The 18412-nt window shown below is 31.4% G+C and overlaps 2 protein-coding genes across 2 annotated transcripts; both read right to left on the bottom strand.

The window, feature by feature from the left end:
* Positions 1–7766: 7766 nt before the first annotated feature.
* LOC132805394 (uncharacterized) lies at positions 7767–8213 on the bottom strand. The gene is made up of 2 exons (XM_060820243.1): positions 8016–8213; positions 7767–7896 (listed from the first exon to the last, which is right to left on the bottom strand). Exons 1-2 carry the CDS (start codon positions 8205–8207, stop codon positions 7783–7785), a joined length of 306 nt encoding a protein of 101 aa, XP_060676226.1. The 5' UTR covers positions 8208–8213; the 3' UTR covers positions 7767–7782.
* A 1258-nt stretch (positions 8214–9471) lies between these two features.
* On the bottom strand, positions 9472–12391 carry LOC107426445 (B3 domain-containing transcription factor VRN1). The gene is made up of 4 exons (XM_025077835.3): positions 12137–12391; positions 10877–11060; positions 10115–10786; positions 9472–9964 (listed from the first exon to the last, which is right to left on the bottom strand). The coding sequence occupies exons 2-4, from the start codon at positions 11027–11029 to the stop codon at positions 9689–9691; spliced, it is 1101 nt and encodes a 366-aa protein (XP_024933603.3). The 5' UTR covers positions 11030–11060; positions 12137–12391; the 3' UTR covers positions 9472–9688.
* Between the last annotated feature and the right edge of the window lie 6021 nt (positions 12392–18412).

The following is an 18412-nucleotide window of genomic DNA, read 5'->3' as shown; positions in this document are numbered from 1 at the left end:
TAGGTATGAGTTGCTTAATTTGTGTCCTCATTCTGATTGAATATTTCTAAATATTTAGTTTTACCTTTTTTCATTTCTTTGCCCTATTCTAGGCATGCTCTTGTTTCTTCAAAGACAAAGACTGCCAAGTAGAATGCTTGATGCAATGTCTTGAAGTAACACATCAGAATACATTTTTCTAGTTGAGTTGTTGAAGAACTTTCCTTTTTTACTTAATCATGCTTTTCTATTGTTTGATAATATTGATTTTAAAAGTCAAGATGTTCATCCTTTTTGTTGATTGATAATTTAAGTTTCTTCCAATGAGTTATGGGTGCATTGCACTCTATGTGATTAAAAATAACCTTAATACGGTGTCTTCCGAGGTTCCTACACGAGCTACTATAATTGGCTACTGCACAAAATATCATATGCATCATTGTGGTATATATTCATACAAATTCTTTGACATTAGCAGGACGGTTGAGTGAAATCCTTTAATGAGTACATAGAAGAAGGAATTAAGCAGATAACCTTGAAGAACTATACAAGAAAATTTATGTTGTTGTCTGTGCTGATCCCACGGTGAAGAAATCTGATAAGAAACCACCCAAGGGCACTATAAACGTTTATGGTACACTTCCCTATCACCTTTTTTATTAAAAATTCAAAACCCACCACTTATTGGTGGAACATTTTCTCAAGACTTTATAATTTTTTATTCCTATTTCATTTTTTGGTTGCAAACCCCATTTTAGGTCATTTCCTTGTTTTTTTTTTTTTTATTGTGAGCAAAGACTAAAAGAACCATAATAATGGTAATGAACATAGAAATGATAAAAATAAACAATAAGCATCCCACTTACTATTTCATTCTTGTTAAAACTATATGTTTTCTTAAAGCTTAAATTTTTGATGTTGATAATTATTTAATGTTAACTAGTCTTATCTTTGAATGTGCTTAACCTTATATAATGTTGTCTAGCAAAGAAAATATTTAGTTTAAATCCTAAGCCAATATCTACATATGTAATTTTGTCTAACATATATGTTGTACTTGGGAAGTGGAGTGAGAAAATGGAAGTGAGAAAAGTTGAAGCTCTAAAATTTGGCTTCTCATTCTAACGGGGAACTGGAGAAGTAACAGAACTCGACTACAAAAACTATTGTCAAATATTTGTTAAGGCTGTTGAGTGTTTGCATTGATGTCTTTTAATGTTTTCTCCAAAATAGTTTTGTCCTACAAACAATTGGAATTCTGAAGCTGTTGTTAATTAGATTTTCTATATCTATTCTTCAAGTTTTTGAGTCCACTTTCAGTTGTTCCTTTGGTAGCTTTAGTTGGATTTGGGCTCTACGAGTTAAGTTTTCCTGGGGTAGTGTTATTCTGCAACATTAATCATGGTTTACGAAGTGAATTGTTTAGCGATATTGTTTTCAGTGTCTTTCTTCGAGTTCTATGAATGAGTTTTTCGATTTAAAGTATTTGCATTCATACCGCTTCATAACACTTAATATCCAATGTAAATGCACTTTGTTTTTCCTTTATTTTTTTGTATCAGCATGCATTTTTCTTTCTATTTTTATTTATATTACTATTATTACTTTAATATCTTTTATTCAAGTAAATTATTCTTGTGTCAAAGAGATACTCCACAAATATTGTTCTCCATTTTCTTTGTTGATATTTTTTGTATTTATCCCCTTCTAATTTAGTCATTTCTCATACATGTTTATTGATTTAAACAGTCCATTGGGGCTTTCATTTATTGATTTAACTCAAACTCCAGTTATGATGTTGTGGAATCATTTCCCTCTGCACTTCATGTTAAAAGATGCAATGATAGGTTAACGTATGATAATAATAGAAAACTATGGGAGCTGTGCAAGGAAGACATTTTATATGAGTTCCTCCGTTTGGCTGCAAATCAATTATGCTTTTTGGAAGTTAGCCACCACTATATTATCTATTGTATTGACAAATACACACACATTAAGGGGAAAAAAGCCAAGAAAAGATATTAGAAAACAGGCAAAATCACAATGAATGTAAAATAAGGTTGTTCATATGAAAAAACAAGTAAACCAATTGAAATTGCATAAATAGATATCAACATTTACATGCACTTCAAAATTTAGATGTTGCTTTTCCTCATTTCATCATTAGCCAGACTAAAAAATTTAGATGTTCTGAATTTTGGAGGTCCATTTGGTTCCTATATTGGTCAAAGTAGTGCAATAGTATTATTACCTATATTCTTCTTATTCAGTTCATATTTGCTGACCTTCAAATTAAGGTCAACATTGAGTTCCTTTCATTGTTGTATATTTGTACATTCTACACACAAGGAGTTGGCATTTTGATCTCTGACTTGGTTGGAACTATTAATGGATCCTCATTATCTGTATAACAATGTTCAAATTAATATCTATGCTTTAGCTTTCTACTTTATTTTACCGAACCACAGAATTTCCACCTTTATCTAAGAACCTTTTTTCTCCTGTGCACTTAATAACTAGTTTTTAGGATTTTAAAAATTAAGCAATTTATTTGTCACATGTTCTGAAACATTGTTAATTTTTAAGAAATGCTCAATCCTCCCTGCTATTTGTTATGTGGGATGAACTTTTTTCTCTTTAGGGTGAAAGGAACTGGTGGAAGATTATTCACTCAATTGTATTTGTGTTGTCAGCATATTATGATATCATGAAGCTCTTTCACTTTAGGTTTCTATTCAAAATTTTAAAGACCACAAGGACCACAGCTGTTGTGGTTTGGATTATTGGTAGGTCCATGGTAGGAGCCGCATTTGATGATTATTATCTTCTTGGGGACATATTAAATGTTTTATATGAGAAGTCTACTTGCTGTTGATGTTTTATGATATCTAAATATCCACAGTTATAGTCTTTAGTTAACTTTTAATGCTTTCATTATGTGATTACTGTGTTTAATATTATATTGGTTAATATTATATTGGTTTTGTTATAATTTAGCAGTTTTTTTTTCCTTGCGTTAGAAGGCATGGTCTGCTATAATTATCATGAGGAGGAAGGGCAATACTAGAGTTTGTAACGTTTTTTAGCTGTTTTGTTTGCAGACATGATTGAAGAATTAATCAACAAGGGGTATGAATGTCGATATAACGCAGCTGCAATGCAAACTCTTGTTACTAATTGGTTGGAAAATATCATGCAAGAGCGCTCAAATAATGGTAGAGGCTTATGTGTTATTCCATTGAACTTATACGAGTTTCAAATTGTTGGCTATGGCATGTTCGTTGGAGTAGTCAACTTAGAAAATAAGACATGCTCATGCAAGGAATTCGACATTGATGGATTTCCTTGTGTCCATGCAATTGAAGCATGTAAGCATCGACATATTTCTCCATATATCCTTTGCTCGGTGCATTACTAAGTTGACTCACTCTGTGACGCATATTCGGAAACCATATATCCACTTGGAGATAAATGTCAGTGGCATGCTCGAGATGATGTCATAAACCAGCTTGTACTTCCACCTAAGATTGGAAAACAGTCAGGAAGACCAAGAAAGAAGAGGATTCAATCTCAAGGAGAGGAGCATCTTCAATATAGATGCAGGGGATGCAAATAGATTGGTCACAGCAGCCGATCATGCTCGGCCGCCATACCTCTTGATCGCACTACCAATCAACAGCACCATTCAACTGAAGGACTACGCTATATTAAGCCAATGGGGGCATGTTATGCGGTATTCGTGTGTTATGCAATGTAGTAGGGAATGCAATTAGTAGCTCAACTGCTAACATGTGTTTTGGCATAATAGATGTTGTTTTTATGTGTTGCTTTGTTGGCAAAGTCATCCGTCGTATTGTGTTTTTAAAATATCATTCTGTGTTCAGTTTTTTGTAGGTTTCTTACTATTTCACGGATGCTATTACTACCCAATGGTAATTACCGATGCATCGTCGGTAATTGACATTTGTCCACCGTTGTAAAAAAATCACCACAATTCCATCCGACAACTTCAATCGTGTGTGTTTCCACCGAGAATATGCTAAATCTAGCTTTATTAATGATAATTGTTGACATAGTAAGAGAAAAAATGACATTAATAAGTGAAAGCATTCAATTTGCAGTTGCTGGAAAAATTACCATAGATTTTATCGGTAATTACCGAAACCCCTATAGTAATCACATTTTACCAATTTTTTGGCCCCCACAAGTCTCCTAATGTGTGTTAAATGCAAAAACATGCAAACTATACATTTTTAAATGATCCTAAAGAGAAAAAACTCCAAAAGTTCTGAAAACATTCTCAAATTGGCATAAAAATTTGATACCGTAGGGCCTTAAGTAATTACCGATGAAACCTACTGTAATCAGTTTAAACTTGCTGGAACATTTACCGAAGCTTTCATCGGTAATTACCGAATGCCTTATAGTAATCACATTTGACAACTTTTTTGGCACCTATAAGTCCCCTAATGTGTGTTAAATGCAAAAACATGCAAAATATACTTTCTTCAATGATCCTAAGGAGAAAAAACCCCAAAAATTCTGAAAAAGTTCTCAAATTGGCAAAAAAACTTGATTACCATAGGGCCTTCGGTAAGTACCGATGAAACCTACTGTAATCAGTTTAAACTTGCTGGAACATTTACTGAAGATTTCATCGGTAATTACCGAATGCCTTATAGTAATCACATTTGACAACTTTTTTGGCCCCTATAAGTCCCCTATTGTGTGTTAAATGTAAAAACATGCAAAATAAACTTTCTTCAATGATCCTAAGGAGAAAAAATCCAAAAAATTCTGAAAAAGTTCTCAAATTGGCAAAAAAACTTGATTACCGTAGGACCTTCGGTAGTTACCGATGAAACCTACGGTAATCAGTTTAAACTTGCTGGAAAAATTATCGAAGATTTCATCGGTAATTACCGAAGGCCCTACAGTAATCATATTTGACAACTTTTTTGGCCCCCACAAATCCCTTAATGTGTGTTAAATGCAACAACATGCAAAATATACATTTTTCAATGATATCAAGAAGAAAAAACCCAACCGTTATGAAAAAGTTCTCAAATTGCCAAAAAAACTTGATTACCGTAGGGCCTTCGTTAATTACCGATGAAACCTACGATAATAAGTTTAAACTTGCTGGAAATTACCGACGATTTCATCGGTAATTACCGAAGGCCTTACAGTAATCACATTTGACAACTTTTTTGGCCCCCACAAATCCCTTAATGTGTGTCAAATGCAAAAACATGCAAAATATACTTTCTTCAATGATCCTAAGGAGAAAAAACCTCAAAAATTCTGAAAAAGTTCTTAAATTGGCAAAAAAACTTGATTACCGTAGGCCCTTCAGTAGTTACCGATGAAACCTACGGTAATCAGTTTAAACTTGGTGGAAACATTACCGATGATTTCATTGGTAATTATCGAAGGCCCTATAGTAATCACATTTGACAACTTTTTTGGCCCCCACAAGTCCGTTAATGTGTGTTAAATGCAACAACATGCAAAATATACATTTTTCAATGATACCAAGAAGAAAAAACCCCAAACGTTATGAAAAAGTTCTCAAATTGGCAAAAAAACTTGATTACCGTAGGGCCTTCGGTAATTACCGATGAAATCTACGGTAATCAGTTTAAACTTACTGGAAAAATTACCGACGATTTCATCAGTAATTATCGAAGGCCCTACAGTAATCACATTTGACAACTTTTTTGGCCCTCACAAGTCTCCTAATGTGTGTTAAATGCAAAAACATGCAAAATATATATTCTTCAATAATTCTAAGGAGAAAAAACCCCAAACGTTAGGAAAAAGTTTTCAAATTGGCAAAAAAACTTGATTACCATAGGGCTTTCGGTAATTACCGATGAAACCTACGGTAATCAGTTTAAACTTGCTGAAAAAATTACCAACGATTTCATCGGTAATTACCGAAGGCCCTACAGTAATCACATTTGACAACTTTTTTGGCCCCCACAAGTCCTTTAATGTGTCTTAAATGCAACAACATGCAAAATATACATTTTTCAATGATACCACGAAGAAAAAACCTCAAATGTTATGAAAAAGTTCTCAAATTGGCAAAAAAACTTGATTACCGTAGGGCCTTCGGTAATTACCGATGAAACCTACGGTAATAGATTTATACTTTCTGGAAATATTATCGATGGTTTCATTGGTAATTATCAAAGGTCCTACGGTAATCAAGTAGTTTTTGCCAATTTGAGAACTTTTTCCTAACGTTTGGGATTTTTTCTTCTTGGTATCATTGAAAAATGTATATTTGACATGTTGTTGCATTTAACACACATTAAAGGACTTGTGGGGGCCAAAAAAGTTGTCAAATGTGATTACTGTAGGGCCTTCGGTAATTACCGATGAAATCGTCGGTAATTTTTCCAGCAAGTTTAAACTAATTACCGTAGGTTTCATCGGTAATTATCGAAGGCCCTACAGTAATCAAGTTTTTTTGCCAATTTGAAAACTTTTTCCTAACGTTTGGGGTTTTTTCTCCTTAGAATCATTGAAGAATATATATTTTGCATTTAACACACATTAGGAGACTTGTGGGGGCCAAAAAAAGTTGTCAAATGTGATTACTGTAGAGCCTTTGGTAATTACCGATGAAATCTTTGGTAAATTTTCTAGCCAGTTTAAACGAATTACCGTAGGTTTCATCCGTAATTACGAAAGCCCAAAGGTAATCAAGTATTTTTTGCCAATTTGAGAACTTTTTCCTAACGTTTGGGATTTTTTTTCCTTAGAATCATTGAAGAACGTATATTTTGCATGTTGTTGCATTTGACACTCATTAGGGGACTTTTGGGGGCCAAAAAATTGATAAAATGTGATTAACACTGGGGTTTCGGTAATTACCGATGAAACCTACGGTAATCAAATTTTTTTGCCAATTTGAGAACTTTTTCCAAACTTTTGGGGTTTTTTCTATTTAGGGTCAGTGATGAATGTATATTTTGCATGTTGTTGTCGAAAACACACATTAGTGGACTCTTTGGAGTCAAAAAATATGTGAATTGATGTTACCGAAAGCGTATCGGTAATTATCTTTGTTTGAATTTTTATCACTACCAAGGGTCTTCTTTTCTCTTATTTTGTCAACGGTTATCATCACTAAAGCTAGATTCTGCATATTAAGATACCATTAATATAGGATGTTATAATATTAAACATACGATCTACATTGAAAATTTATTAAAGTACAAGTCAACAACATATTTTTTTCTAAACAAGCTAATGTCTTCCGGGCCAAATAAAAGGTTCTCCTCACTCCTCTTGTATTCAATAAATTTCAAAACGAAGACGCCACAATCACCCCTACAGAATAGCATTAATGAAAACCAACCACGTGAATTTCCACACGTAAGCACAATTAAACAGCAGCAATAGAAGTGGTTGGAAATGACAACACATTCATACCCATTATCTTGGCAGGGTGCATCTTTGATCATGGTCATCGTGAATGGCTCTAAAGTGGGAACACTTTCGGATTCTTCTCGTAATATCCCCCATACCTTAATAGGTAAGGCAGCATATACTTAAGGCATTTCGCATTGTCCAACTCTTTATTCTGGACATATTTATTTCCCATATTTGGATCGTATAAATCAATATGTCGAGCCTTCAAGTCCACACATGCTGCCAACCAATGGACGCCTCCATTGTTGACAGGGATGTACACCTGAAAATTAGAACGTAACATTATTATCCACAAATTGGGAAACTTAATCAGAATTTTTTTAAATATATGTATAGACTTGCATAATCACATCTCCACTACGGCACGCTAAGTTTGGGTGACTTCCCACGCACATAGCTACGAAGTGTCGAATCACATGAATATGTGCTTCGAGATGCCTCCCATATGGGATAACGGCCTTTGATGGATGACTGCCAAATAATTAAATAGATACAATATAAAATGTCATCAATATAACATTCATGAATAAATACCGACAGATGTATTATCACTTTCCGCACCAAACTACATAAATGAATATAAAACTTACCATCTCAGATGAGGAAGAGGAGAGTGGAACGTGCCCTGGAAGTTCGGTGGTTTCTTTCTCAGCTTTGGATTGTTGCCTAGTAGTTCGTCGACGCTTAGAGTTGGGTGCTGATATGCTGCCACCGCGTCTCTTAGTTTGCATCTTCTTAACTCCCTTCTTCAATTGAGATCGCAAATTCCTTTTTGGTGCCATTATAAAATACAACCTATAAATGTAACTTGACAACATTAATAAATTTTTAACTACCTTTAGCCACATAGTCAACTATGTATGCATATATAAATAACCATAATCCTAAATTACGAATACATAATTTATATAATTCTAAACAATACAAAATAACCATTTCAATTTAAATTGCCAATGCTGCTCATTTTCATCTACATTTAAAGTGTATATATATGTATATATATATATAACTACATATAAACAACTTAAAATAACATAAAATTTGATCAAACACATTTATTTATCCAACCAATTCCACATTTTTTATCACTTCCAAAATTAATTTATATCATTTTTAATTTTTAAGCTTGTGCCAAACTATAAACCTTAATCAACTCCATATTTTTTTCTCCCTTTGAACCCCAAAACTCTTTATTAAAAAAAAAAAAAAAAGGCTGGCATTATCGATTACGTCAGCAAAACAGCAAGTGGTCCGTTACACACGCACAAAAACGACACGTCGTTTATAATTAACGACATGTCGTCATACAAGGACGACGTGTTGTATGGGCTGGCCAACCGAACAACATGTCGTTAGTAACAGACGACACATTGTTCGATTCTCCTTCAACCTCCAGCCGGTCGGCCCGAACCCGCCCGAACCGGGTCTCGTTCCCCGAATTCTGACCGGAATTTTCTCCCACCTCCGGCCACCGTTTCAGGCCAAACCGGTCCCATTTTTTTCGTCTTTTCATTTCCTACTGATACCCAGTGTCAATCTATCCTAAAACTTAGATTTTAATAACTTCCATATAAAAACCTTAATCTAACATAAATTTCAAATTTTTAACCGGTTTTAAACATTAATAAAGTGATTCACATTCCTAAACATATCACATTGTACTAAAAAAATGTTATATATTCTTAAAATTCCAAGTATTTAATGTAAATATGAAATCCACACAATATATACATCACACACGGCAATAAACAAAAAAAAAATAATAAAAATAACTGATGCTTATAAGTGGATTAAAAAATAGTAAAAAAAAAATAGATTTTTGTTTTTTAGTTGAAAAGTTAAAAAGGTTTTTCGTGGTATGGGATATGATATGGGATGGGGTGAAGAAAAAGTTTTTCGTGGAAATAAATTGGAAATTAATGTAAAAAGATATGGATGTTTTTTAAAATTATTTTAAGGTTATAATTGATATTAAAGGGTAAAAAAAAAAAACAAATAAAAGAGGAAGGATATATTTCGTTAACGCCTTGCCAAGGAGGGTAAAGGGCCAAATTCCCCTGTTTAAAACCTTACAAATTCCTAATACACTTCCATAAAGATAAAGACGAACTACAGTTTAGTCTTTAAAACCCATTTGTGTACTGGATGGGCTATATCAATAAATTAAACAAAACATCCAGGTCCAACACATAATATATATATATAGCTAAATTTATAATCTTTTAACACACAAATAAGACGTCTAGTTTCAAGCATATCTTTCTTATATCCCTCGATGTGCATATTCAGCAGCACGGTATATTGAAACTTTCAGCAAAATATCATTCTTCTTCATAAGTTCAAACACACAGACATCATCTTTCTTCAACTTGTTGTCCCTCTTAAATGCACCCCATCCTTTGCTCAATTTCATAGCCCATCTATTTTTGTGTATTGGAGTACACCTCACATGCCACTGCTTTTTTCTTCTAGGAATCCCAAGGTTTATATATTCTGAGCTGTTCATCATGTACTTCTTAACAAACTCTGCTGGCACATTCTGCAAAATAGTTGTAATGAGCTTATAGGGTTGTGTGTGCTTATATATATATATATATATATATATATGTTGATTTGTAAATGAAACACCAAAAGATTAGAAAACAAAACAAATTAATTGTGTTATATATATACATGTATATGGGCTCACCGGACAGTTATGGCGTTCTGTATTATTTTGCTCCATGACAACCATGAAAGAAGGATTTTTAAGCTTGCGTTCTGTAGCAGCTTGAATTGCTCTCCGGGTACTTTCCTTGGTAATCTTAATTTGGGAGAAATTTCTACTAGTAAACAACATTTGTCCCTCATCTGTAGCTGACAAACCACCATCACCTGGGGACATAATCGTCCTTTTTCTACCCTGTTGAACTAAAGATCCATTGATGTGTATCATTCTTTTAGATGAGAAGTGTGTGTTGGGTTCAAAATCATCATCGACGTCGCTGTCGTCATCATCAGCAGCAGCACCGTCCTCGTCATCATCATCATCATCGTCATCATATGTAGGTTCCACCTCATGATCTTCAGAATCATCATCAAAAGTAGCGCTTTGAGCATTGTACGGGTAATATATCTCAATGCTTCTATTATCAAGTATATAGACATGGAATTTTGAAAATCCATCATATCTAAATAGTAAACAATATCCAGAACGGATAGAGTAATGATCCACAAATCTCTGCCACCCAACTACAAATGAAGTTCTTCCATTAGCTCTCTCCAAACCCAGTTTCCAAGTGCGACCATCTGGAAGAGAGACGGTAGCAACTGATGAAGCCAGTTCCTTGCCATAAATCTTCACAAATACTTTTGGGATTTTCTGCAAGGAGCCATTTTGAGTAAGTTTTTATATATTTCGTTTTCTCGTAAACCAAACGTAGAAATTAAGTAAATTAAGAAACCCACTTACAAGTTTTTTGTTGTCAATAGTGGATTGAATGATCATCTTGAAAAAATGTGGTTTTGGCTTTCTCTTGGAAGAACTAGGTCCACACATATGATGGTTGTGTCTGCTTGGCCATACATTTATATTTCCTCCGCCATTCCTTCGCTTAGGAGTCATTGATATCTCAAAGCTAGGTAACTAGGATTCCCTGAAAATTAATGGCCATATTTAATACAATTAGTGAACTTGAACTTATGACTAGTAGGAACTTTATGACTAATGTAAGTTAAATTTCTATTGCTGATTTTTCCCCAAAAAAAAAAAAAAAAAAGAATCCACTTCACTGCAAAATGTATGATTGATCTAATAAGTAGTGTTTCAATTCTATTTGTCCATGCAAGCATGTTTCTCCAATCTCAGAGAATAATAATCTTCCTATTTTGCAAATGGATTTCAATTAATATGAGGAACACAATTGCAAAATGAAGCATAGACTAATTTTTCTTTGCAGAGAAATGTACATCATGATGAAGAAAAAAGGTCTAGAGGTTTGAAGTCAATAATTGTATTATGCAAAACTTAGCAGGGAAAAAAATAATAATAATAAAAAAGAAAGACAAAAAAATTGGTTTCTAGCAGGGTACTGGCCTCATCTGTGTTGCAAGAACATCATATCCCCCGTATGCGAGTGTTAAACAAACTCTATATATTTATTTGTAAAGAAAAAATAATGAATTGAAGATTAATCAGACAAGAGAGAGAGAGAGGGAAATTGTTATCTGCAGATTATTAATTTATTTCCATATTTTTATCAATAAAGAAACGGCCATGTTTTAACTTTACAATCACATATTAGTAAATATTTAAGTACAGAATAGATCCAAAACAGAAAACTATTATATGTTGGAAGAAACAAACACATGCTTTTCAATCACAAATGTCAATCACAAAAGGGGGAGGAAACCATACAGATCAAGAAAGTCACATCAACAGCACCAGAGACTATACACGCCTCTTTTTGTCATCCTTTTTTTTTTTTTTTTTTTTTTGACCGGCCAGATCGGTAACACCACACCCTCCTACCCTAACCCTTCCAGTTGCCTACCAAACCCAAAACCACTTTTTACTCTCTGTCTCTCTCTCACACGCACACACATACAAGCAAATGCCCATTTCACATCTTAAACTGTTACTCACCACAAACAAACTCCGTGGAAAAAATGTTTTATTAAAAAAAAAAAAAAAGAAAGAAAGAAAAAAAAAAATTTGAAGAAAAAGATAAACCTTGTTCGTCCTCTTACACGTGGTTCTTCAAAGGTCTCTCTGCTATGAGGGAAGAGGAAGTCCTTTGGACAGCCATAGGAGGAAGTCTCTTCCGGGAGGTTTTCTTTGCAGAGCTTCTTTTCAAGAGAAAGCCATGCTTTTTACATAAACGAAACCTTTTTCACCAAAAAAAAAAAATTAAATAAAAATAAAAATTGCTTTCTCTCTCTCTATCTCTCTACTTTTAATTAATTTGAAACAGAGATAGTGATTCATTGTCATTGTGCAATGGCCACTGGAGCATATCTGAAGTGATGTCATGAGTATCATTCCGTTTTTGGCAACCTGTTAACACAGAGTCGGCTTCTTTTCCTCCTGAAAGGACAGGACAGAGCCAACATAAGATGAAAAAAGTAAAACGTAAACTGTAAATTAACCGGCTGGTCTTTCTATATAAGTAACAAACAAAGACTGCCTTTGATCAAAGTAAATATGAATAGGCTTTCTTTCATCTACGCATTTTTAATTCTCTGAAAGTCATGCATAAATGCACTGTCTTTTTGCATGGACGACGTACACTGTTCAAGCCTATATTTACTCCAATTTCCACAGCTTTTTTCCTCCTTTCCTTGTAGCTGAACTACATAACAAATGGTTTGGTTTTGGTTGGTTAAGTATGGATGAGATTTTGAAAGACATGCTTTTCTTGGAACATATATATATATATATATATATATTTAATACATATTTTCCCAATTAGATTTGAAAAAACCTCCCTTTTATTCATTTGTTTTACTTAAAATCATAAATAATTGATTATACCTATTAAGCTTAATTAATCATCGGTTCCTTATATAAAAAAGAAAAATAGAAGCTTAATCAATCATTTTGACCAATTTCACTGGAAAAAACTTATAATCTAAATAATTATATTTGCTTTTGGTGTATGGGTTGGGCTCCCCTTCATTCTTGTTGTCATGGGCTTCACCGAGAGAAATTCAGCATGCTACATACTTTTTTGTTACCGACATAAAATATATATATATGTACATCCTTCAAAAATATCATGTTAATATTAATTTTTTTAATTTTTAAATGGATAAAAATTTAAAATTATATTAATTCAATAAAATTTATTTTTTAATAGATTATTAAATTTATATTTTATTATTTTTAAATTTTAAATTTTAAATATTAATTTTTGTTGTAATCTAAAAAATAATAAAAAAATTTAATATTAAAAAATACCATATCGTCTTTATATGAACATGATTAAAATATATATATATAAATATTGATTTTTTTAAAGTGGATATATATATATATATATATTTGTACATACAAACTGTAGATACTTGATTTCTTTTCCTTTAAAAAAAAAAAATATAGGAAACATCAGTACATAACTACATATAGCTGTTATCTTTCTTTGTTGGGGGTCCATCCCTCGTATTAATATATATATATATATATATAAAAGATAATTTTATTATCAAGATTATTTGCACACAGGTTAATAAAAAAATGATGATTTTTTAAAAAATTATCATTTTTTTCTGTTTATGTTAAAAAATATATATAACTATTAAAAAATTGTTATCTTTTTCTTTAATCAGTATACGACGGTTTCAACCATAAAAAAACTCATACACAAATTTTGATTTTTAAAGTGGACAAATATATATATATATATATATATATATTATACAAACCGTACATGTATAGTTTTTTTTTTTTTTTTTTTTTATGGGAAACATCAGTGCGTAACTACATATAACTGTTATCTTTCTTTGTTGGGAGTCCATCCCCCTCATTGCTGCCCAAATCAACCATATACACATGAAGTCAATACTAAAAAATTTTCCACTCACCAAAAAGTATATATTATATCAATTTTTCCAAATCGAATAAAAGAATAAATAAATGTATATGATAGGAGTGGTCCTGGGGTCCATAGTAAGTCTTATCCAGTACATTTAATCAGTGATATGATGGATTGATGATTGGGAGGCAAGAGAGACCCACAACCACCAATTGCAATTGGTCAGGTCCGATTCCTATCAATTCTCTCGCAATATTATCGGTTTCCTACTGCTGGCACATTCCATTTAATTGATAACATTCCTTCTTCTATTAAATATATGTTTCACACGAAATTTGCATATATGGCATGCATCAGTTCGATTGGTTTATTTAGACACAGCAAATTTCGGTCCGCAGCTATTTTGTTTAATATGATTAAATGTTATATAAATATTGACGTACACGTTTTGTCTAATTATTCTAATTAAATAAAACTTTTTAATTATAGTCGGTCAACATAAAAATATAAATATCTTTACTTTTACTAACCGAGATTTAATGTAACGTTACCAAAAAAAAAATGTAATATATTATACTATCCCTTTTTATTCTATTTTATTCTACATATTAATTAAACCATCATTATTCGTAAAAGAAAGGAAAAATATCAAGGAATTCAATCATCTTATTATTGGTGCGGGCCCTCAAATAAAATAAAATTATAAAATTCCATTGAGATAAAAAGTTAACGAATAAGATATTTGGAATTAATATACAGTATATATATATATATATATATAGTAACAAGTTGAATTATAATATAAGGGGATGGGAGGGTGCCTTTTGACCTTTTAGATACGGAGTCTCTATCACTCTCCACGCGATCGATGGTGCATAAAGGAACTTTCTAATGAAAGGAAAATGTGTGACAGCTTTTGATTGTTTTATTTACTCTTTTCAAAAACCAAGTCGGTCACACAAATTTTATTGGTTTTAAAATCAAAATTTTCAAAAAGCAAAATGGTATTCACGAGTTAGCTCTCCTCCAATCTGTACTTTTTTCCTCTTTTCTTCTTTTTATATATATATATATATATATATTATTTCTGTTAAGTTCGATGACTCTTTTCAAACTATATATATGCCGAACATATAAAATTTTTAAATTTATTAAATTATTATACAAATCATCAACACGCCTCATAGACCCAAAAATGCCATTCTACTTTATATAGTCCTTAATTAAAGTTCAGAGACATCCGAAAATGTCATCCATGCATGCATTTTAGTTCTTGCTTCTCCAAGCACTAGGCTTGAGTTCAACTTAAGCAGAGAATTTCTCTTTTCGTTTAAGAAATATATGTAATATCCATTAATTGGAAGAAAAAAAAAAAAAGACTGTACAGTAATTTAACTATTATAATCTGTTTTGTAATGCGTATATACACAAATATTATATATATATATATATATATATATATATTAGCACATGTAGGCTTGCCTAATCAATGACAATATGATTCCTTCTGTAAATCTAGCTAATACTTTATACCTTACTACCTTACTTTGGAATTTTTAAACATAAAATTTTTATTGATTGTAAATAAATTATTTTGTAGTTTCATAGCCAAAAATAAAGTAAACAGGCACAAACATGTATATATATATATATGTGTGTGTGTGTGTAAGTAATTTATCACCTAACACTTAAACGGTAAGATTCATAAACTTTACATGCAAAGGTTGAGAATTGCTTATACAATGATCAATCATTCCCCATATAAAAGAGCCTACATATTTGGACCCCTTACTCCATATATATATTTTATTATTTGAAAGGAGATATCTATTTATTTTCTTGACCAGAACATTTTGTTTTTATCAGAACATGTTGGATTGCCGATCTTATACACAATTTTAAAGTATGTTTTAGGTCGTTATTATCAAATATAAATTAAAAATGTTGAGCATTATTAATTTTTTTTATCTATAGTTTATTATCACTTATATAACTACTAATTACCACCACTCGTTTTTATATATCTTACATTATATGAACCCAATATTTAATATTAGCATTATTAATTACTTATTAAATTATTTAAAACATAATATATATATATATATATATATACACACATAAAAAAAATTTGAAACAAGTATTAAAAATTTGGAAAGTGGAAATTTCATTAAAATCCAAATAAACAAACTCTGAGAGGAAGGTTCGGGGACATTGCGCACCTCCTTTTTAACGTTCCGGCAGGAAAAAGAATCTTTATGGTCAAGTTACTCAGTCCCAACAAGTCCCATATAGCGTACGAAAATATTATTTTTAATTTTTATGTTAAAAAAATGTAATAAAACGATTAAAATAATAGCCAACAACAAATTTCGAGAAAGGTGCCGCAACTGGCATGTGCAACCTCGGAGGATTTTCCGCAAGCTGCTATTCTTCTATTTACTTTTTTCGCCCACTCACTGCTGTAGCGCGTTTGCAGCACTACCCGTTATCGTTTGGTTTTTATTTGTTTAATTTATTTTTGTCAATCCATTATTGTTGGGTTAGGATTAGGATGAGACTTCCGTGCACTCTTTATCATTTCTTTAGCTTTTAACTGGTTCAAAAACTAGTGCTTAAAATGTACCGGGTAGATTAATGTTTGAAATGCTTTTACCAAATAATAATAATAATAATAATAATAAAATTGCTGTTTGACAATGCTATAAATAATATATATATATATTTTTTCAAATTAGTCCTCACACCCATCTTTGTCGTAGTCATGAATATATATATATATATATATTCTTTTTGGTCATGTTAATCACTTGGTTTCACGTCTTTGGGATAACATGAATATCTTACTTCAACCTATGATTTATTGCTACCACTCATAAGACTTGCAAACTGTATTTTAAATTTAATTAAATATTTGAGAGTTCATATAATCATTAAGTATTTGACCAAATGAAAAGTAAAATTTAATTAAATATTTAACAAATAATATGAAACGAACAATATTTTAAAAGTATTACGTGCATTTATGACATTAATTTCAATTTATTTAGTTGTTGGATTAAAAAAAACTTTTAATCTGTCATTTTCACGTCATAAAGCGTGCCGAAGACGCTCCTGATTGGAAAGTGAGATAGTCAGTTTCTGTATCCGACTATTCTGTTTGATAGCACGTTATCTCTAAATTCTTTTTTTTTTTTTTTAAATAAATAGCACAGTTGATGCATGCCTTAAATGTGAATGGACGGTTCAGATCGGTGGAATTTTTAGACTGAGAAAACATCATTTTTCTTTTTTATTCTCAAATAGACTCGAGGAAAACATTAAAATAGTAGATTGAGCAAAGCGGGGTCCAATGCATTAACGGTTTGTTTAGTGGAAATTTGTGGAATTTCATGTACTTGACACGTCTAAGTTCAAAGTCAAAACACTTTCTCGTTAGTGGAAGTTATTACTTTTTATTAAAATATTCCTTAAAAATATATATATATAAAATACAGGTAACTTTTGTATTTTCAGAAAAAATCTTAATTTATTCAGGTTTTCCAAATATCTCCGGCAAAAATGGTCTTGCAAGCCCAGTTACGCATTGTTCATTCATGTGTAATTTAATTATTTCTGCAAAACTTTATATTAAGGACTTGGAAAAAAAAAAAAGCCATTAAAAAATCCCTGCATTAATATAATTGTGACTTGGTATAAAAAAGGTAAAATTTAATGTGAAACTTGACAACGAGCTAGGTCCTATAAGTAAGCTAGAGATTTTCTAATGGTAAAAAAGTTTCAAATTAAATATCTCTAATTTTTGTTTTTTGGTAAGTAAATATCTCTAAAATTTGATAATACGTAGTTCCTCCATCACAAATTAAATATGTGATCCATAAGGGCATATATGTATTTATAACTATCAAGGTCTTGGAAAATAATTTATGTTATCCCGTTCATTCTAAACCTTGTTTAATCGTATAATATTCAAACCTATATACAGCTATGGTCAGATTATAAAAGACATTGTGGATTTTTAATTATTGTAGGTGATTTATTGAGGTCCTTGGAGCAGGATTTAAAAAGTGTCGTTGTCATTGCTAATATTCTAATTTTGTTTAGAAAAGTAGAAATAAAAGGTACCAAACAGTTTAGTCCAATATCGACTACTTTTATATTTACTGTAATAAATGTGTGGAAAAAACTCTTCCTTTTTCACTTCTATATGGGAAAAAAAAAAAAAAAAAAAAAACTCTTCCTCGAGTTGTTACTAATTTACTATTACTTTAAGTAGTTAGCCATCTTTGAAATGAATATGACATCTTTTTCTTTTTTAAAAAAAAAAACAAAAGACTACAAATTGCAAAGCTAATTATAATAAAATAAAAAAATTAAGTAATTTATATATTACTGTTATTGTATGAAACTTCTTGAATCTTGATTGCCAAAAAAAAAAAGAAAAAAAAGAATATGAATATAAAAAACTTCTTCCA

The sequence above is a fragment of the Ziziphus jujuba genome, chromosome 9 (genome assembly GCF_031755915.1).
Source record: "Ziziphus jujuba cultivar Dongzao chromosome 9, ASM3175591v1".
In the NCBI taxonomy this organism is placed as follows: domain Eukaryota; kingdom Viridiplantae; phylum Streptophyta; class Magnoliopsida; order Rosales; family Rhamnaceae; genus Ziziphus; species Ziziphus jujuba.
The sequence above is the reverse complement of the archived record's forward strand: the minus strand, read 5'-3'. Positions and strand labels throughout refer to the sequence as shown.

Excerpts from the sequence above, each read along its gene's own strand:
- LOC132805394 (XM_060820243.1), bottom strand. The coding sequence starts at position 8,207 with ATGGCACCAAAAAGGAATTTGCGATCTCAATTGAAGAAGGGAGTTAAG. Across the intron at positions 7,897-8,015 it reads CCTCTTCCTCATCTGAGATG|TCATCCATCAAAGGCCGTTA; the intron begins GTAAGTTTTATA and ends ATTATTTGGCAG.
- LOC107426445 (XM_025077835.3), bottom strand. The coding sequence starts at position 11,029 with ATGACTCCTAAGCGAAGGAATGGCGGAGGAAATATAAATGTATGGCCA. Across the intron at positions 10,787-10,876 it reads CTATTGACAACAAAAAACTT|AAAATCCCAAAAGTATTTGT; the intron begins GTAAGTGGGTTT and ends GGCTCCTTGCAG. Across the intron at positions 9,965-10,114 it reads CAGAACGCCATAACTGTCCG|AATGTGCCAGCAGAGTTTGT; the intron begins GTGAGCCCATAT and ends ACTATTTTGCAG.